We start from the raw sequence: 22330 nt of genomic DNA, 5'->3' as shown, positions 1-22330 counted from the left end.
TCGAAAGGACATGTATGGCATCTAGACGTTGAACCAATTAACGAGGAACCACTATCCAGATGAGAGATAGGTACCTCTTCAACCAGAGAAACATGAATTGAAGGGAATCATCTCCATCACCCATTCACGCCAATTATTCAAGTTCAAGATTCAAGTTTCATAGTTCTCACGGCCCAGACGAGAACAATTCTCACTGTGGATTTTCAGGTGCTAAGTCTGGCTCAATGCAGATATAAAGGACAGAATACGCGGCAGACTTGGATGATGATCAAAGCAGGAACGGGTAACAGGTGTGACATTGTGACTTACCACAGGTGCGCACGCTCTTCTCAGTCAACGACTCGCAAGCCTGTACTCGGTCAGAGCCTTGCGACCCACCCTTTCTGTGAGACTAGCCTTGAATAAAAATTGAATACTAATTCAGATTCATCGACATCTTTAGTTTCATATAATTCACTGGTCCAAAGATATGGCACAACCTCAAAGAGCCATTGACCATCGGTAGGCATCGTGCAATCGGCAATGAAAGCAACTAATGTAAAGTGTAGAATTTCAATGCCTCTCCAAAATAATGACTTGTGCAATCATCCCCGTCAGCCCTCGGCTGCTGAACTTTGCCCTCCAGAGATCATTGAAGAGATCGTATCAGGCTTGGACAAACCAGACGCTGCATCCACTGCAATTGTCTGTAAAACCTGGCTTGAACCATCCCGCAGACGCCTGTACTCCAGCCTGCGGTTCATATACCCTGCTCCGCTACTCGTCTCTACACTACGGACATGCGCGGCTGCGCGATCATACATCCACACGCTGTCCTTGAGAATAGCATTTCCCCGGCCAAACATCCCAGTGACACCTGCAGATTTTGACTGGCTTCTCCTTCTCCCTCCGGGAAACATCCGGTCTTTCCGTGTCATTTTCGGTGATTTGTGCTTGGAAGATGTGATTCTGCCAGATGTCATCAGGCAGCTCTGTGCGACCGGCCTTTCTGCGCTTGAATCTCTCGTCATAACCACTTCCGTCATTGAACTAGAGACGATCAATCTCTTCGCTTCTCTCCCTTCTTTGAGAGAAGTATGCCTTGGGGTGATGGTGGCTGTAGTCTTGAATGCGGAAGTCCCAGTTTTACCTCCGTTGACAAGACTCGGAATATATACCAACGTTCTAAGTGAACTGCTACTATCACTCCCAATTAGTTCCTTGTCATCGACTCTGACACGATTCGACTTCCGATGTACTACCGAAAGGGGGAATACCCCACTTTCATGCCTTCCCCCGATTCTCAAGGAACTCAAACTTCTCCGTCGTTTGACTGTCGATTCAGATTTCACATTTTATTCCATCCCTTTTATGGACGACGTCGTCGGACATCTCCCGCGGTTGGAGTACCTTCATGTCTGTACTGGTATATGGAGCTCTGTCCTACTCGAACGTTTACCACCTTTGGTAACATACTTGAGCTTGCAGCATCTACGTACCGACATTGACTCACTACAGTCATTTCCCATCCCATCGATTCTGCGAATGCTGGATGACCACGTCGGTGTTCTGCAGACCCTAGTGTTGCAGATGTACATTCTACAGGAGATAGGTCTAGAGTCGTTGATTTGCCGCTTAGGTAGCATTGACCTCATTGTGAGACCTGAAATCGCTGTGGGCGATCGAAGCCATCTCATCTTCGACAGAGAGTCAGACAGATGGTAGATATTCGAACAACCTAGCATAGACTAAACGGGACAGTAAACGAAGGATGATTCAAACATTCATGTAGTATGCGAAACAAGTTAACAGATCCCCAGGCTATGTGGAGTAAGAAATCTTCTTGTCAAGGTTCCGCTCGATGGTACGAACGACTTCCGACGCACCAACGATTGCCTCCGGTGGTGGATATCCTCCCTCAAGGAGGTTCCATAACAGAGCAGCATCATCGATGAACAATCGCTGATTTATCTTCCCAAGGGAGAGAAGGCCATTCCATGGTTTCTCTTTGACGAGGCTCTATCTGACGAGAAACTCTAGTTGAACGGAAGTTTTAGCTTCACACCTTTGTCCAAGCTTATCGAACACGGGTCCTTCGACAGGAAGCCATATGATGTGTGGATCCAGGCTGAAGCCATGGTGGAATCTTTCGGACGTCACCTGGGCTTTAACCTTGTACTCCCCGCTTAAATCTACTGGTAAAGACCCCCACGACTATTGCATAATTCATACTAGCCCATGTAATGATCTCTAGACTTGCTAATAGAGGATACGTGGTTAGGACTGTACAAAAACATGGCTTGTGAAATATATTGAAATGCATTTAATGTCGGTTTCTATATCAAAATGTTGCTGTCGGGGGAGCAGACTGGTGCCAATGATGTCGTGCATGTAGGAGCACGTCCATTGCGTAAGACCATCTCCTCCGCCACTACCATTATCTCATCGCTATGACCCTTGTGGACTACAGCGATGGTACTACCCAGACTATTGTCACTGACACCACCCGGAAGACGATCTTGAAGCTATGCCCCACGGTGGCTGGACTAGTCCGAGCTTCGATGATTCAGCTTGGGCTGCCGCAGTGTCTGAGGGACCTACGGCGAGGGCGCCTTGCGGGACGCCTCCACTCCTCCTTGCCTTGAATATGACGGGAGTCAAGTGGATCCATACGCCGCTGGGGTAGACCCTCTCGTTCACAGACCATTCCGAAAGACTATCGCATCCCCCTACGGAAAAGCTTCTGTCTGTGGGAAAATCGTCATCACCGCGACTGTTTTCTTTCCCTCTTCATCACCTTGATCTGTGTGACCGCAACTTGCAGCTACGATGAGTGCACGGGTGTTTTGGTGGCGTATGATGATGGGACATCGGAAACGTATTACACGGATGACTCGTGGAAGACGCTGGACGAAACCACTCCAGCTGGCTTTGAAGACACGGATTTGGATGACAGTTCGTGGATTAGTGCGACGGAGTGGGTGAATGGTAAAGCGAATTTGGTGACTGTTCCGCGTGCGTAAGCTGTCTTGTACGATGAGCTCAGTTGGACTTTGTCTTGATCGTGGAACTTACTACTTCTATACCCTTTGATCTTCAATAATATGTTGGTGCTGGTTTCTTCTTCGCAGTTCACTGTGGCTCCAAGTCGGTGTGGCGGTTCGTGGGAGAGAATTGGTGTGAGTTTACGTGAGCGAATTGAGAGAGAGATCCTGAATCAAAGTTATGGCATCCAAGGATATGGCCTTTCCGTAGTTTGGTCGCTCAGTCGAGGTCGACAGAATCGTGGCTAAAGATTATGCGAATAAGAGCAGAAAGATTTGCACGGCAGATAACAACGGCAGAGCATGAAACAAGTCAGCATTGAACAGAAGAAATTACTGTGGAAAGTATCTGTGGCGGGAGGCGTGCAGGGGGGACTATTAGTTACTCAATGACTCCCGAGTCATGACTCGGAATTAATAAACGTTGTCAGGAGCCGTGTGACCTTTAGTCCTTCGAAGATTGAAACGTGTAGATACAGTTTGATAGATATGTCTTGACAGCCTCTAGAATCTGGTCAGGCTCTACAGCGCCCAGTTCAACTCTGACGGACAAATACACCTCCATGAATTCACAGCCAAATTGGAAGCAGAATCGAAGGCACTAAATTCAGGGTAGATATAGGCAGTGCCTGATTCCGGAGCATAATGTGCCATCGATGGTAGGTGCTATATCCTTGGTGATGACGACCGGTAAAATTGCTGGAGCCCGAGTGGCTCTTGGGTGGAATATGTTTGAGAAAGTCGCCATTAAAATGAAAATATATTGGAACCATCACAAGAACCAACCGTCTCCAAATTCAAGGACCAAATCGATATGCTGGTTGTGAGTGGCAAGGATCGACCATAGAGGCCTGTCGTCCATTCCAGTCAACATGCGATCACGTGTACGAATTGATGCCAATTCGGCTCGCCCAATTCGGAGTTCCTTCTTTTCGACCAGACGGCCGCCTTGACTCGCGTTCCCTCTATTTGGGCTCTGCCTTTGTTCCTCGGGGCAGTCCGAAGATACAGCCTGTATGGCTTATCTTTTTCATCAGCCGACTGCCCTGAGTCCAGACTTGTCTGAAGATGGAAAAATAGTGATAGACGCTCGTTGATTGATCCTTTTGGATATGGCGCGAAAACATGAGGCAAACAAGCGACAACTGGTCCTCAAGGTATAAAAGCTTCGCTTTCTCTCTCTGGGTTCCCATCCTCTCCTGCCTTTGAGCAATGAACTATCATACTCAACGCTACTCTTGAGACGACGACGCCCTCGGCCTCTCTTCAGCAGCCGTGGGACGTTCATCCTCGTCTGTGCCTATCCTTCTCCGCCACCCCTTCGTGGTAGGTCACTGCTGTCATTACGAGCGAGCAATCCCTCACTCTACACATAGTCGTTGATTCTACGAGGTTCCTCTACGTAGAATCTACTTAGTGAACGTACTGTCGGCGTCACAACTTGAGTGGCTCATCGCACCACATCCGTGTCGAAATCAGCAACATATGTGTACGTTCTTCCCTACCGTTTCTTCAGTTCGTCTGCTGATGCTTTCCTAGGTCAACGTCTCTCTAGGCCCTGGGAGATACGTGCGGTCGCTCTGCGACTATCCAGGTCGCTGTCGGTTACCATATCGCTCCTTCTACTTGACGTGTCATGGTGCTCCTGATTTCAGCCGAGCGAACTCACCGTCGTGTGAATGGAGCGACTTGGTGACCACGGTCAATCTCATGATTGGTCAGGCCGTGGATCGGCACGCAGCGATGGGTAGTGATACCCATCCATCTTCCCAATGAGGTCGTTGACCGACTGGAACGGTGAGCGACGTCAAGCGTCGTGGTAGATGCGTGCGGTCGTTTCGACGACTATCCTGTTGAGAGCAGGTTGCGTAGCGCAGCGGGAAAGCCAGGTCTGGAGTCGAAAGTCAAAAGCTACTAAGCGTTGACTTTCGATCTCCAGTATTGGTAGCTACGATTATGTAAGGTAAGAGCGACATGGAGGGTGTGCTACTTCAACACTCCCCCTCAACCGAACATGTCTACGGAGGTATTGAGACAAGTCCGAGTAAGGTAATCATGTATCTGAGCTTCTCTCTTCCTAATCCCTTTGTCAAGGCATCGGCTGGCATATTTTCGGTTCGTAAGTGGACCACATGGATGCACCCTTTTTCAACTTCATCGCACAGCCAATAGAATCAAAGGTCAAGGTGTTTAACCCGGCCATGATGTTCAGGGTTTCGAGCAACTGACAGACCAGACTCATTGTCAATATAGAGGACTGAGGCATTAGTGAGTGAATAGCCAAACTCTGTAAACAAGTTGTGAAGCCAAAGGATTTCCTGACCAGCAGACATGGCTGAAATGTATTCTGCTTCTGTTGTTGAGAGTGTCACAAATGCCTGAAGATGAATCATCCAACTAATGGCTCCAGTACCCATTTTGACAATGAAGCCACTTGTAGAATGCCCACTATCTTTGTCACCCCCATGATCTGCATTGCAATAAGTCTTGAAGTCAAAGACTGATGAATCTGACTCAGAGTTGGGAGAGTAGACAATGTGATAGTCAACTGTGCCCTTCAGATAGCATAATAGCCATTTGAGAGCTTCCCAGTGGGCTGTGTCAGGGTTTTTGCTGAATCATGAGAGTACACTCATGGGATAGGCAACATCAGGCCTGGTAGCAATAGTGAGGTAGGCCACAGAGCTGAGCACATTCAGGTATGGGATTGTCCACATTGTCTCATATTCCTCTGGTGTTTTGAGAGACTGATCTGCTGTAAGTTTTATGTTTGGATCCAAAGGTGTCAGAACAGGGTTGCAGTCAGCCAATCCTGCATGTTGCAGAATATTTAGGATGTATTAGCACTGAGAGAGAGTGTGTGTTCGGTTGGCTTAGTCATGCTTGATCTTGACACCAAGGAGGTAAGATGTTGGACCCAAGTCTCAAAGCTTGAAGTGCTTCTTGAGATCATTGATGACCTTTGCAACACCATCTGGTGTCTTTGTGGCAATAGTCATGTCATCAATGAAGACTGGAATGATGATATGCTCACTGTCCCTCTTGTAAACCCAGACACTATGCTCACATTTTACCTGTTCAAAACTCATGGCATTGGTCAATGTTGCATGTAGCTTTTTGTGCCATTCTCTCCCAGCTTGCTTTAGTCCATATAGAGACTTGAAGAGGTGCCAGACCCATTTCTTTCCTTTTTCCTCAAAACCTTCTGGCTGCTCCATATACACCTCTTCTGTCAGCTCACCATTGAGAAATGCTGATGAGATGTCAACACTTCATAGCTCTAAATCCTTGAGGGCACCAAGTACTAGGACAGCTTGTAGGGCAGTCCATTTTGGCATTGGAGAGAAGGTTTCAGTGTAATCAAAGCCAGGTTGTTGTGAGTATCCCTTTGCAACAAGCCTTGCTTTATAGCACTCAATTGATCCATCAGCATTGCATTTCACTTTGAATACCCAGTGACTCCAAACTGCCTTTTGATTTGGAGGGCATTTCATCAATTCAAAGACACTATTTTCAATGAGTGCCTGTATCTCTTGCATAGCAGCTTCATACCAACTTGCAGCTTCCTCTGGAGGACATTTCATAGCTTCATGGAAGGATTTAGGTTCACCATCATATGTAGATGCCTTGTAAGCTGCTTCTGTCATGCTCTTAAATGCAACTTCCAGTCCTTCCTCCATTGTCAGATGCTCTATTGTCTGGCTGGAGAAAGCTATGCCTTCAAGAATAGTTTTATCTTTTATAAAGGCTGTATGTGCTTGATTCTCTGCATCTCTCATGTGATTGTCATTGTTGACATTTCAGCACATTCCATGACCATAACCAGGACCAGGATCATATAAGCTATTATTATGTATTCTGTATTTATATTTGCCTAGGTCTGTTGGAGATGGTGGTGATAGTGATAGAGTTAGGTCTAAGAGAGATCCATCAAATGGTGAGCCAGGAGGAGTCATAACATTATGAGGAAGAGGTGATACTAGAGGTGATGAGCTTGAAGGAGATAAGAGATTTGGTGCTGAAGGATTTTCTGGAGGTGAAAGATCATCATTGTTAAGGTCTCCCCCTTGATCAGGCAGCATAAGAGAATCTGACAGATTTGAGAGTGAAGAAAATAGGTTGCTGAAGAGGTTGATAGGAGTTTTTGTATTTCCTGAGAACACTCACTCATCAAAAATAACATGGCTTGATATGATAAGCTTCTTGGTTACAGAGTTCCAGCATTTCCATGCCTTTGTGCCTGATAGATATCTGACAAATATGTATTTAGTAGTGTGTGGCTGAAGGCCTTGTCACTTGTTTTTTTTAACATAGACATAAGCTAAGCAGCCAAAGACATGCAAGTTAGAGATGTCAGGTTTCTTCTTATGCCAGCCAGTGTACAATATTGTTTTAGAAAGTGGTGCTATAGAGCAGCAGTTGCACACATATACAAATAAAAGCACTGCTAGTCTCCAGAAGGAGGGAGAAAGATGGGCTTCATAGAGCATAGTAATAGCCCCTTCAGCAATATTGTGATTTGCATGTTCTGCAATTCCATTTTGATAAGGCTTATCAGGCTCAGTATAGTGTCTTGATATCTCTTCTTCTATGCATGACTGATCAAATTCACAACCCATATACTCTTCTCCACCATCATCTTACTTCTCTAAGATCTTCAGACTATGAAAATTTTCAGCATAGGCTTTGTAGTATTTAAATTCAGCCAGAGCATCACTTTTGTGCTTTGGCAAGACAACAGCCCAAAAATGCAGAGCACCACATATAAAAGTGATCCAATAGTGATAACCTTCTGGTGTAGCAACTGGTATTGGTCCTTTAAGATCAGAGAATACAATTGTGAGAGGATGTGTTGAAAAAGGTGAGGGCCCTCAAGGAATATTATGTTGCTTGTGCTTGCTTATAAGACAGGGTTCACAAATTGGGTCAGGATTGGATTGTGTATTGTTTATCTTCATATTTAAGATAAGCTGATTCTTATACATGTCCCAGATAATATTTATACTTCTGTGACAGATTTGTCAATGCTATAGAGTCAGGTCGAGTGGACAGATGCTCATAGTATTTGAGATTATCAGCCTTGTAGTGTGAGTGATGCTATTAAGATATCCAATGTTATTATCATTGACAGTGGCTGAGAAATGAAGTGCTTTGTTTTGAAAGAACTGGATAGATGATTCAGCTATGTTGATCTCATATCCCTTATGATGTATAAGATAGAAGGGTGAAAGCAAGTTATTGTGAAGATCAGATATATGCAGTACATCCTGAAACTCAACAGCCTCACAGATCTCTCCATTCTTCTATTTAGGCTCAAACATGACTGTCTCCATGCCTGCTGAATAGATGATTGAGTTGTTCACTAACCAAATTGAAACCACATATGGTGTCCAGACATAAAACCAGTCTCAACAATGGCTCATGTGAGATGAAGCATCTGTGTCCATATTCCAGTTAGATGATGCTGGAGACAAGAGATCAATACTCACTTAGCTGGCAGTCTCTTTCACAATGTTTGACTTCTCTGTCTTTGTCTCTCCCACCTTCTTGCCTGATTTTGTATTCTGACATTCCTGGACATGCTGTATAGCTCACTCCTTGGCTTTCTTTTTGCTGAAACACTCCTCTTTGGTATGTCCAGAGTTGGTACACCAGCTGCAGATGGTATCAGATGATGTCACATAAGTGGCTTAGACTCTGACAGTGCTTGCTTTGAATGATGTTGCTGAAGTGGTGTCATGAGAGTGGCACTGCATCTCTTTAGTGTGGAAGACAGCAACAAGTTTGTTAAGACTGAGAGAATAGAGAAGAAGGACTGATGATATGAAATTGTTGTAATCAGATGGGAGAGTATAGATGAGAGTCATAGATTGAAGCTCTTCATCAAGTTGATCAATGGTGAACTTCTCAGAGTAGAGTGCTTTGATGTCTTATATAGCTTGTGAGACACATCCAACAAGAGTAGAGAGAGACTCTCTATCATCCTTCTGAATGCTGAATAAGGCATCATAGGCATTGAAATGGATGTCTGGTTTTTGCTGTTGGTGAATATCTTTCAGTTTCGACTATATAGCTGTGGGCTTATCCATGAGAAGACTGATGTGAGCATGCTGTGATTCATCAATGCAAAGCCAAAGGTATCCTGCTGCAGATGAACAAGCTTGAAGATAAGCTTTCATCTCTTTTTTTTCAAGCTTTGTGGATTCACTAGGGTTGACTTGCTCTGGTGGCTCCTTAGTGCCATTGAAGTGGCTGAATAGCTCCTTGATGCATATGTAGGCCTCAAATAAAAGTGCAAAGTGGTTTCAGTTGCCAGTGTGGAGATTGAAAAAGCCATGTTTGATAGTGTCAATGATATCTGAGTTATTTATCATAGTGTGAGAAAAAAAAGAAGAGACCATTGGGGTTAGAGAGTGTGTGGAGGCCTGTGATAGGTGGATGCAACTTCTAAATAGATAGTGATATCCCTTAAAAAAGTGAGCAAGACTTCAACATCTAGTGAATGGTTCATGAGAGGGAATGAAAAGTTTGCTTGACTTAGTAAGACATGAGGCCTATAACTTGTTAAGAGCAGGTTGCATAGCACAGTGGAAAAGCCAGGTCTGGAGTCAAAAGTCAAAAGCTAGTGATTATAAATAGTATGTGATACATATCTGGAGTTGAAAGTCAAAAGCTAGTAAGCATTGACCTTTGATCTCCAGTATTGGTAGCTATGATTATATAAGATAAGAGTGACATGGAGGGTGTACTACTTTAACATATCCTTGGCCTTTGTACTTTCTCCCTTTCATGACTTGCCAGTGTTGATGACTCTTCCTTGGACAGGTCAGTCATCTGCCATTGATAGAACTGATAGTGGCCTTGGATCAGCATCCATCTTTCTGGCAATATAGTACTGAGTATATTGTTTGAGCAAGTGACTGAATTGGTGAGGAGTTTGTAATCAGATCTTTCTAAGATATCAGCTGCTCCTCTCTTTCAGTGCTAATAGCATTGGTTGAAATCTCTGCAGTGAGTTGTTTTCTTTATCAGACAACTTTGATCTAACACTAAGATTTTGTAGCTTTGGTTTGCTTTCTACCAAAAAAAAAATAGTAGGTCATCTTTCTGCCTGATTTCAGTCTCTCTTGTTGATGGTTATCTTTTCAGAATTGCACAAGGTCATGAGACTTGCTTGCATTCTTCAAGATGGGGTGAGGTATTGAATGTTGACCATGGAATAGCAGGTGGTCTCCAATACACTCATCCTAGAAAAACAATGGTGCATCACTTGGTTTCATGATCTAAACATAATAATATGAATCCTTTTCTTTTCAGTGATAATCACAAAATAAAATACATATACATCTCTCCCTTCTGTCTTTTGCTGCAGATACTGATGGGTATCCATTGTTTTAGAAATACCTGCAGATGAAGCAGGTATCAAAAGGAGTTTGGATGATTAATAATGTGTAGGCATTGCAAGGCTGTCAAAATGCACTGACACATCCAATGGAAAGAGCTGAGTATGCATTTATTCACCTCACCATTCTCTCACCATCTGACATTTTCTGCAGTATGCCATTCATAGATTCTGACTTGCCATCCATTTAAATATCAGAGTCAATAGCAAGGCAAAACCTCAGTTTGGTGGATAACTGAACTTGCTAAGTATGACTATATGCTACACCACAAGGCTGGAGCAGCCAACAAGAAGGCTGATCTTCTGAGCTGATGATCTGATCATGATCAAGAAGGGAAAGACAATAAGAAAGTGGTGTTATTAAAGCCAGAACATTTCCATGCTATGATAATACCAATAGAGGAGAAAGTCCATGCCAGGATACAAAGTGCAACTTGGCAGCCAAGCTTGTGGGATCAGGGAATCATGATATCACTGAACCATGAAAGAAGCATCATGAAGCTATGATACTCCATTATGACAGACACATCTATGTTCTCTGGCAATCAATGCTATGGAGGGAGATCATTGCCATGTTGCACAATCATGTAACCACCAGACATCCTGGGATTTCAAAAATGAAAGAGTTGGTATTACAGGAGTATTGATGGCCAAAGCTAGAGCAGGACATCAACAAGTATGTGAAGGGTTGTGAAACCTGTCAAAGGATCAAATCATCCACATGGGCCTGACTAGCACCACTCCATCCAAACAAAGTCCTCTCAAGTCTCTGGACTCACATTTCCATCAATATAATTATGAGACTATCTGACTGTAATGGCTATGATGCAATCATCATCATGACTGATTCTTAAAGGCAATCATCCCAATCACCTGTACTACCAAACTATTATCAGAAGAATGGGCTAAGATCCTTCAGAATAAGGTCTATTCTAAATACAGAATATCACAAGTTATTATCTTGGACCAGGAATCACAATTTGTCTCCAAATTTCTCAATGATTTGTACTAACTCCTCAGAATCCAGAGCAATGCCTCTATCATGTATCACCTACAAATGGATGGACAAACAGAGCAGGTCAATTAGGAAATTGAAAAGTACTTATACATGTTTATTAACTATTAAAAGGATGATTGGACAGAGTGGCTTGCTCTTGCAAGCTTTCAACACAACAACCATGTCTATTCAGCCACTGGAAAGACATCTTTCTTCATTAATTACAGGCAACATCTCAATATCAGCACCACTATGTGATCTCACATCTCTACACTCACTTCTCTTGACTTTGTCACCAAAATAGTGAAAATTCATCTTAAAACACAGACTGCCCTTACTAAAGCTGCTGCCACCATAAAGATGCAATAGGACAAATACTGCTAAACAGCATATACCTACAATATCAACAATAAAGTCTGGCTTGACACATTAAACCTTCATCTATCTTATCTTAAAAGGAAATTGGCTGACAAATAAATGGGCTCATTTCCCATCCTAGCTAAGATTAGCACCTTAGCATATAAACTTTGACTCCTCATCTCATGGTGCATCCATGATATGTTCAATGAATCTCTTCTCACTCTATATGTCACTCCTGTGTTCTCTAACCAGGAATGATCACTGCTATCACCTCTTGACCTCATTGATGATGAAGAATACTATGAGATTGATCAGGTCCTTAATTACAAAACATGTCAGGTCAAAGCATGTGGCAGGAAGATGACAACAACCACTGACTACTTTGTCAGTTGGAAGGGATATGGGCCTGAATCAAACCAGTAGGTCAATGAGAAGCATATGAATGCAGATGCAGCCATACACAAATATGAATTATCCTTAAATTAAGCCATCAGGATGATAGTCTTAAGGAGAGAGTAATATTACAATTTTCTCCACTTTTTTTTCTTTTGTCTTTTCTTTTATTCCTATTCATACTTAGTCAGAGTGCCTAAGCCAGCATCTAAGACTATAGGACAGCCTTAGTCAGCATCTCAACCATTGTCTCACAATATGTAGCAACACTGACAACAAGACAATCTCTCTTTTGTAGATAACTATGACACCTTAGGACAGCAAGTACTATAGCACAGACACTCACAATTAGTGATACTATATTTATCTAGGAGACAAATAGTATATAAGTAGTGTAGTTAAATATCATATAACTTTAGTCTTGAACTATTCTTAATCCTATCATTCTACCTCAAGTCAACTAGTATTGACCTTGAGACACAACCACTAGAATCTATGAATAGTGAACTCAGACATGATTGTATGAACATGATACAGTGTCTGTTTATCACATGGTTATAGTCATGTGTCATCTGGGCCTAACAAAGATAGAGAGGAGCTGAAGTGAGCACGAAGTGGGAATGACTATTCAAGTTGATATTCAAACTGAGTAATTACAATGATTGTACATAGTTTATATACTATTGGTAGTTAATTCCAAGTTGGAGTCTTGGATTCAGGTGTCAACTATTTGCTATCATATTCAGAGTCTAGATACTAGAGTATGAAATACAAATATGAAATAGTAATGGTAAAATGAAATTGGTGGATAATGGGAAATGGGCAGAGTCTGGTGGGACTTATGTTTGAATTTATAGTCAGTCAAGATGATGCAGAGGCTGGTGATATGCATATAACAGTCAGATAGAATATCTAGACACTGAAAAAGAGAATATAGTTATTGTGGCTGACTCCTGATATGAGAGATAACTCTGAAAGCCTGAAACAGTTCTTCAGTGTCAGAATGCTTCACTGGAGAAACAAGAAAGTGAGCAGACCTGGCTAGGCCAGCTAGCCAATGTCAGCTAGCAAGAGAACAGCAGGCACAGTCCTGACTCAGAACAGAATAAGCATGGAAACTGCAATATGTGCATGAATAATATCTGCAGGATCCAGAATGAAGTCTCATGCTTTGAAGACACTATAGTAGAGTTGTATTAGTAAGTACCACAGTAGAGTATTTAAATACCACATTGTATGAGTAGAATACAAGTTTCTGACCCCCCACAGTTGCAGTGTATTGGGCACAGAAAGCCTTGCACTTTAGCTCTGAGTTTGTGTTTGTAACTTTGGGTGAGAGAATAGACTTATTATTGATATTATTAAGAGAGATTTGAGAACTGAGTGAGACACAAAAACTTGCAAGGGACTTGAGTTTGATTTGATAAGAGGTTTTGGATTGCACTCTAGCCTGAGAATAAGAGAGCAGTGTCTGAAGAGCATTATCTTGAGTTTTTGAGGTATTTGTGATATGCAGTGCTACAGGTGGCAGAGGTTCAAACCCTCTGGCTTGATTAGTGTGTGCTCTTTAGTTATTTCCACAGGTTGGCAGAGATTCAAACCCTTTGGCCTATCAGATGGCATTTACTGTGTTTTGTGTCTCTGGATCACATAGGTTTGAATTCTGTGAGTCTATGATTGGTTTGAAAACTTGTGTACAGAGATCTAAGCTTTTTAGCACTTGTGGATATGTTGTCATTAGTTTCTGCTTAGAGTATAAAGCTTTGAGTCATATATTATGTGTGTTAGAGGTTTAGAATTGATCTGAGCTGTGCTTAGAATCTTTTGAGAGTTTTATGGGAGTGTTTTGATGTATTGTATTGAGCTACAGTATCTTTGCCTTGAGGCCCAACAACATCTGTTACCACCTCTTGTTTTGATAAAACAAAAAGCTTTGAGACTTAAAGAGATCTAGGACTGTTATACATGTGCTATCACTATTCACATGCAGTGGATTCATTGGAGAAGACACTTGTCCTTGCTATGACTACTTTTATTGCATTATAATCCTTCTATGAACTAAGAGTATTGTGTGGGTGTTAGTGTGGGTGTGATCAGTATATAGCACTCTGCTGTATCTATTTTCATCTTGCATGCATGCAGGACCTCTTTAGTAGCATATGGAAAACTCACCATAGTGATAGTATGGCAAAGCAATAATGATGAACAAAAGCAAGGGCACAGTCATTGTTACCTCAAACAATGAGTAGAAGGCATGAAAAGCAGACAATAGTTGCCTGTAGGGCATAGGGTTCTTTAGACAGTATTTAAGGCAGAAGTACACCCTGATGTACTCTAGTCTTGAGCTAAGGTTTAATACATCTACTATACTCTCTGACTATCTGGTGCAAATACTCTTGCCCACCACAGCAGACTATCTCTATCAGCTATACCCTTTTATTCCTCTTCATGAAATCCTCATTGCTTATCTCATCATTCTCATCATTCTCTTATACCAACAACAAACCCAGAACCAGAATCTAGACTCAGACCCCAGCAGAAACAGTGCTAAGCATTTGTGAGTGTTTGGTAGAAGCATAACAGAGCCTTTCTGAGATCTGGTACTAGAGTAAGCTGCCAAGATGCTATGTGCTTATACATACTGCAGGCACAGAGCTACAGGATTGTATCTGATACTACATAGTCCTAGCAGCAAGATATCTAGGTTATGTAGTTTGCATAGCACTAGGTCAGTGCTATATAGCAAAAGGCTTTTTCCTGATGAAATCCATAATCAACTAATCAGCTGTTTTTGTAAAATGATCTGCAAGATTCAAAAAGAAGGGAATTTTATCACAGCATTGCAGTGATTGCTGTTTGGAGTTTAGGATTGCAATGGTCTTAGTCAAGAATGTCAATAACTTACAAGATTCTGCAATACACACTGCAAGCTCAAGCACCTGCTGTGCTCATATAAATTGGCAAAATACTACAATCATAATATAGCATGTCATTTAGGATAGAAAACACTTAAACTTGTCCTTGTCTTAGCATCATTCTGCATTAAATAGCAGGAAAGAAACACATGGATTCTTCTTCTTATCTGAGCCAAAGCTGATCTTATGCATAGAAAAAGAAAGAGTTATATGGCTTGGAATGACAATGCAGATCCCTAGTGACTTCTGTCATATATCAGAAGCTCAGCATCAGTAATTGATGAGTTTGAGAGTTGTCAATATTGAGGCATCCAATTTTCAAAGATTTTCTTTTCCTTGCAAACATATAGCATTCAGAGAGACCCTGTTTCAGATGAGTGTACAATATAAAGTAAAATTCTGAACTTACTCTCTTGTAAGTAAAAATAACTGTGTATATGAGTCCTCATTCAGCCTCCCTGATCTAATCTCTACCTCTCAACTCCCAAATTATTACAGACTCTGAAGATACACCATAGAAAACCATGGGCCTTGAGCATGTCATTTATCATGGAATGTGTATCATTATCAGTGTGAGTGAATTCAAAGCTTGCATCAGTTTTGTGGTATGCACAGTTGCTGATGTGGTGGTTGCAGTGAATGAGGAAGTGGTATTTTCCAAAGAAGGATAGTCTCAAGCACAAATTCTGCTTTTTGTGCAGTTCTATACCACTATAAGAAACAAGCTATTGACTAGAACATCAAAATGTTCAACAGCCTGAACAAAGGAGTACTAGAATTTTGAGAAATACTGTGAGGTCTCTGAACAGAAAAGTAGCAACAGCCAGGAAATTTGTGAAAACAATGAAAAAAAATCAAGGACTTTATACCAAAAACATATTTATGATAGTCTGAGAGTGTAGATGGCACAATGGAATAGCTCAACTCCTACCCAAGCAACCAACTGCAACACTAATCCTCCTCAAAAATGGCTCTCTCCTTGCCTGCTGATTTAGGATGTACCATATTAACTCTTCAAAAAGCCAATATGCCTTTACAAGATGTAATATTCCTCTTATCTGGCATCTTAGCAGCTTCTCCATGAACCTCAAGATACTCTGCACTATCTTAATATGGGCTTTGGATCTGTCATTGGGCTTCTCATATCTTCCAGGCTCTTGTCCAACAATATCATCAAGACCATAATACATCTTGACAGGGGTTTTTATCTCTCTGAGCTCACAGAAGTAGGGATACTGAAGGATCTCATTGAGCTTTTTCCAGTTCAGATCATGCTCAGAGAGATAGTAGATGTCCAGTGTCTCTAGCATTGGAGTGAAACAATCAGACTTGAAGAGCCATCTGAGGAATGGAATGAGGTACTGGTTGTCTTTAATCTACAGTGTGATCTGCCAAAGATTAGAAAGTCAGGAGAGATCAATGTCTTTAAATCAGATATCTGAAAGCTGGTCAGTGAGAAGACCAGTATAAGTATGCAGAGAGACTCACTCAGGTCAACACCATTATTAAGAGATGCTGCAGCCTGGACAATGAATCTGAATTCCTCCAAGTGCTCACCAGCAGATAACAAAAGCTGACTAAGCTCTTTAAGCACTTTCAGCTTTGTTGGAATAGCAATCCTGAGCAAGTATGAGAATGTACTTGAAGATACAATGCCAGTCAGCAGCAGCTGACTTGGATCATGATCTAGACTTATTTAGTATCTCATAGAAAGATCTCAAAGTAATACAAAATGTATTTAAGTAGAACATCTCTCTCTCAAGAGGCTAATTCTAATTCTCTGTACATTACTCTCCTCTCTACTTACAACAGGTTATAGGCCCTGACTATAACTGAACTTATATCACTACTCATTTCACACCCTTTTATACTTTACATACACATGTAGAACTGCATGGATAGCTAGTCCATGTATAGAATTGACCCTCTTAAGGGCCTAGAAAATTATCTGACATGGAAAATCAAGATGATCAATATTCTAACTGATTTAAGACTAATTGATTATGCAGATGGAAGCACTCCAGCCCTGGCAGACATGACACTGGTGGCAGATTGGAAGAAGAGTAATAGAAAGGCTCTTTTAACAATAAGATTGTGGGTTTCAGATGGCCTGCTGGTATATATTGCTGGTTCAAAGACTTTGGCAGAAGCCTGGAAAGCTCTGAAAGATATGTATGAGTCCAGGGAACCTATGGGAATTGTCTTTGTCAGAAGAAAATTCTTCAAAGCTCAGTGTGAAGAAGGAGAAAACATAGAAAAGCATATTAGGACTTTGAGGTCCTATCAGGAGGAGCTGGCATCCCTTAAGCAGAAAGTTGAGGAGGACTTCTCTATTACACTGCTTATATCACTCCCAGAATCATGGAATTCATTTATCTCATCAGTGGACACTGCTGATTTGAAAGATTCTTATAAGTTGATTTCCTGAATTTTTCAGAAGGACATCTAATTAAAGAAAAAGACTTCTGATCAGACCACAACACTTGCAGCACATGGCAAGAAGCCCAATCCAAAAGTCACAGGTTACAGATGTGGAGAAACTGGTCACATCAGAATAAATTACCTAAATAGGAAGAAGAATTCTGGAAAGTCATGGAAAGGAAAGAGAAAGGGCCAGACTCAGACACATATTGCTAAATCAGACTCAGAAGAAGAAGACTACATATTTTGTGCAACAGATGTTGCATTTACCTCACTCTCAGGAGTATTATGGCTAGAGGACTCTGATACTACTAGACATATAGTCAAAAATAGATTATATTTTTCTGACTATGTTGAAACTCCAGGATATGAAGTCATTGGTATAGGCAAATCCAAAGGCTTGAGAAGGGAAACTGTCAAGATTAAAATGGTTGAAGGAGAAAAGATCACTCCAGTCACACTAAAGAAGTGTATCTATTGCCCTGATGCACCATTCAATCTTATATTAATAGGGTGCATTACAGATGCTGGATTTGAACTCAAATTCAAAGAGTCCAGAATGGATATTATCTCACCACATAGCAAGATAATTGGCCATGGAGATAAAATATCAAAGCTGTACAGCCTTGACCTTATTGTTCCAGAAATAATCCAGACCCATGCTATGAAATCAGTCTGATCATAGCAAAAGTGGCACAAGACATTAGGCCACTTAAATATGAGATCAGTAAAGAGACTATTTAGGAAGAAAATGATCAAGGAGATGGATATAGGTGAGTCAGCTGAGCCTCAGACAGATTGCATAGCTTGCATAAAAGCCAAACATCATACCAAGCCATTTCTACAGGAGGCTGAAAGAGACTATACTGAAATAGAAGAAATGACATTTTCAGATCTATGAGGGCTGACCCAAACTCAGGGTATCCATGGTGAAAGATATTATATAAGCTTCACAGATGGAAAATCCTGGAGGACAATGCTGTATTTTTTGAAGTCAAAGCAAGATACAGAAATTCAAAAGAAAATCCAGCAGTATCAAAAATACATCAAAGTCCATAAAGAGAAGAATCTGAAGTTTATAAGGATTGACAATAGAAAGGAATATGTCAATGAAGAGGTAAAGGAATACCTCCAGAATAATAGCATACAGTTGGAATTGACTGCAGCATACTCCCTATCTCAAAATGGAGTTGCTGAGAGAATGAATCAGACCCTTGTAGAGCATGCATATGCTATGCTAGAAGAACATCACTTACTGAAGTTTCTATAGTCTGAGGCAGTGGCATATGCCACATACCTGAAGAACCAATCACTAATCAGGGCCATCAAAAATGATCTAACCTCAGAAGAAGTGTTTCAGAGCACAAAACCAGATATTTCAGCACTTCAGAAATTCAGAGTAAAGTGCTGAGTATTGCAGCAAGATAACAAGAGATCAAAACTGGATCTAAAGTCAAGGGAATTTATTTTCACAGATCTTACAGATGAATCTAGGGTCTGAAGATGTTACAATCCTCAAACCAGGCAGATTCAGATCTCAAAAAATATTATATTTCCTGAAAACAATACTACAGAGCCTATAAACACTGACTATATAGTCTTCCACCCTTTGTCACTCAAAGGGGAGTCAGAGAGTAAAGTCAAGCAGACTCTGGATGAAAATGATGGCATTTTGGATGATTCTGTGGATGCTAGAAATGCTAAACCAAAAGAGAAAATAGCCCCTGATATATCATTGATCAAATCAAAGTTCTCAATATAGTATAGGAAAATAATTAAGCCATATGACAAATTGGCCCAGATTGCATCAAAGATCCAACTGAATTACTGGACACTTCATAATCCAAGTGCACAAGCTGTGAAAACATCAGAACAACAGCATATCTCAGAAGAATCATCTTTGAAAGCCATAAATGTTGCAATAGACTATGCATGCATTGGAAAAACTGCAGACAACCTCAGTGATAAGCCATTAAGCCTTGAAGAAGCCAAAACAAGGCCAGACTGTATTATTGAAAGAAAGCAATGAATGAAGAATACAATCTATTGACTTCTCTAGGCATATCACAGCTGGAAGAATTATCCAAAGACAGATCACTTATGGATTGCAAGTGGACTTACAGAATGAAAAGGGATGGTGATGAGAAAATCATCAGATACAAGGCTAGACTTGTTGCAAAAGGATTTTCACAGATACTCAGCATTAATTTCTTTGAGATATATGCACTAGTTGTTAGGCTGGATACATTCTGCCTACTCATGGCAATTGCTGCTCAAAGAAACCTAATCATTCATGGAATGGACATTGTTGGAGCTTACTTAAATGATAAACTCAATGAATCCACTTATATGGCACAGCCACCTGAATATTCAGATGGGAGTGGAAAAGTGGCACATCTCAAATTAACATTATATAGACTTAAGCAATGTGGCTGAGTTTGGAATGACAAATTAAATGCTACATTTTTGGGACTTGGATACATCAGATTGATCAGTGATCAATGTGTGTACATCAGACAAATGAGTTCTGGTCCCATAATCATAGCTGTACATGTTGATGACATGACATTGCTTGCTCCAGATGATGAAGCCATATCTAAAATAAAAGAAGAGCTTAAGAAGAAGCTAAATGTCACAGACATAAAGGAGATTCAATATATATTGGGCATGAAGATAGACAGGAATAGAGACAAGAGCACTATCACTCTATCCCAGAAGGCATATATTCTCAAAGTACTTGAGTGAATAGGCATGAATGACTGCAAACTGGTCAAAATGCCTATAGATCTGAATGTATGTGTTATGATTTTTCCTATTTTTCCTTTTTTTTTTCTCAAAATGATCTCTATCTTTGCTTAGTCAGAGTGCTTAAGCCAGTGCTTAGGACCATGGGAACATTTAGCTCAGCAACCCAGTCAGTCATTGTCTTATTGCACTGCTGTATGCTGTGAAGAGAGAGACAATACTCCTTTTGTCTCCAAATGGCAGTGCAGCAGTAACAGCACAACAGCAAGACAACAGTTTTTGTGGAGAACTTGGTAACCACAGCAGTAACAGCTCTACCACAGACAATATCTTTTGTAAATGTTTATTTATAATTAGATAACAGAACAATATTTAAGTAGCTTAGTTCTTGCTGTAATACCTCAGCTTTGAGCTAAAGTTTATTCTCTACCATCCTATCTCAAGCCTCTTGTAAATGCCTTGATCACACAATGCTGATAGCATATCAGTGAACTCTAACAGTATAACCTGAAGTGTGAGGTTCTGTTAGTTTATCACATGTTATCAGTCATGTGGAGTTTGGGCTTAACAATTAGCTCAAAGCTTCTAGCTTCTCTTTCTCAAGCCCAATTATGCTGAGAAACTGAATGCCCCCTACTCTCAACCCTTCCAATCCAAACTTTACTCATGAGTTCTTTAAACTCCTGGCTTCTATCATAGGAATCTTGATCAGTTTATTGGTGATCATACAGCTGTGCCATGGATGCCAATCAATTATAGCTTGATCAATCAGGCACTATCACGAATTCCAGCACATTCAAACTATCCTATGAAATGTCACACTAGACCTCCCCCTCCATGACATTCCTGCCTCTATCCAACAGTCCTTCTGACCCTCAGAAGGAACAAGCCCAGAAGATGTCCCTGAGAGCTTGACTGAGGAACATCTTAGGAAAGAAGAAGAGCAGCATATATACCCTCCACAACCCCTGCTGGCAGTTGTCTGAAACTCTGGAAACCCTTAGGCTACAGGGTTTTGATGACTCAGATCTGAGACCTCCATCCTGTCCCTCCAGCACAGTATCCCAGCAACCAGGACAACAACCCCTGTCTCTAGCACCGGCATTGGGTGCTGTGCTAGAGACTCTCTGGATGCCCCATGGATGGCTCAAGGAACCCAAAGTTCCAGAGGCCATGGATTTCAATCAACTATAGCTACAAATAACAGAAGGACTAATAATGGAACAGGGGCTAGAGACAATCTTTATTGGAATTATAACAGCAACAAGCACCACTGGTGGTGAGCCACTGCCAACAAAGCAGACTAGCTGGAGTGCTGCCCAGCTAGTGGTAATTCTAGCTAAGCAGAGGGCATACAAATAATACCAGCAGGAGCATAGCCAACCAACCCTGCCACTATGGTCCTTCTCAGAGAGGACCAAGTTCGATATACCCATAACATTTCTGAGTATTGGGAGGAGCAGGCACACATTGACAATGAAATCACAAGAGAGAATGCCCTCTTTAGGCACTATCTCTGAGCACAAGTGGCAGAAAAGCAAAGAAGAAATGAAGAAGGTAGTCGCACTGACACTCTTATTGGAACCACCACCTCTGACTCACCTTTCTGGGAACCTGCCACTCCCATTGGTGAGTCTGACCCCTAGGCAGACTCTGTCAAGGAAGAAGCACAGCAGCCTGACCTTGATGACAACCACCCATTATTTTATAGGACCAATACCATTGCTGAGACAGATGACATCCCAGTCTGAAGAGAGGGAATATTAGGAGACAGAGAAACCATCAGAGGAGATGATGAGAGTATTGACCCCACTGGTGACCTCAAGAGATTTCTTGATAGGAATTTCACAGCCCTTTTTCTCAACCCAAGGTTTTACAGAAACTTCTGCTGGTATTGCAGAGTAATAGCACAGAGAACAATGAGTGTCAAGAAGCCACCAGAGCAGCCCAAGCAGCAGTCTGCTACTCAACCTGGACCCAATAACACTGGACCCAGCATGCAGCCCCAGCATGGCCATCCTGGAGGTCTACAACCCACACAACAGTTCTCTCCTTGAGGGGGATGCAGACAGTG

At 41.6% G+C, this 22330-nt stretch overlaps 2 protein-coding genes across 2 annotated transcripts; both read left to right on the top strand.

The window, feature by feature from the left end:
- The first annotated feature begins 304 nt into the window (after positions 1 to 304).
- On the top strand, positions 305 to 2067 carry BT62DRAFT_445667 (uncharacterized protein). The gene is made up of 3 exons (XM_043180921.1): positions 305 to 385; positions 443 to 501; positions 549 to 2067. The coding sequence occupies exons 2-3, from the start codon at positions 470 to 472 to the stop codon at positions 1702 to 1704; spliced, it is 1188 nt and encodes a 395-aa protein (XP_043035864.1). The 5' UTR covers positions 305 to 385; positions 443 to 469; the 3' UTR covers positions 1705 to 2067.
- A 737-nt stretch (positions 2068 to 2804) lies between these two features.
- On the top strand, positions 2805 to 3172 carry BT62DRAFT_936217 (uncharacterized protein; the record flags this gene model as incomplete). The annotated part of the gene is made up of 2 exons (XM_043187086.1): positions 2805 to 3003; positions 3055 to 3172. A coding segment is annotated over one exon (198 nt), but the record flags the coding sequence as incomplete, so codon positions are not given.
- Positions 3173 to 22330: the final 19158 nt, after the last annotated feature.

The sequence above is a fragment of the Guyanagaster necrorhizus genome, assembly GCF_019112545.1.
Source record: "Guyanagaster necrorhizus MCA 3950 unplaced genomic scaffold BT62scaffold_30, whole genome shotgun sequence".
NCBI classification, from domain to species: domain Eukaryota; kingdom Fungi; phylum Basidiomycota; class Agaricomycetes; order Agaricales; family Physalacriaceae; genus Guyanagaster; species Guyanagaster necrorhizus.
Note: the sequence above shows the minus strand (reverse complement) of the source record. Positions and strands in the feature narration are given on the sequence as shown.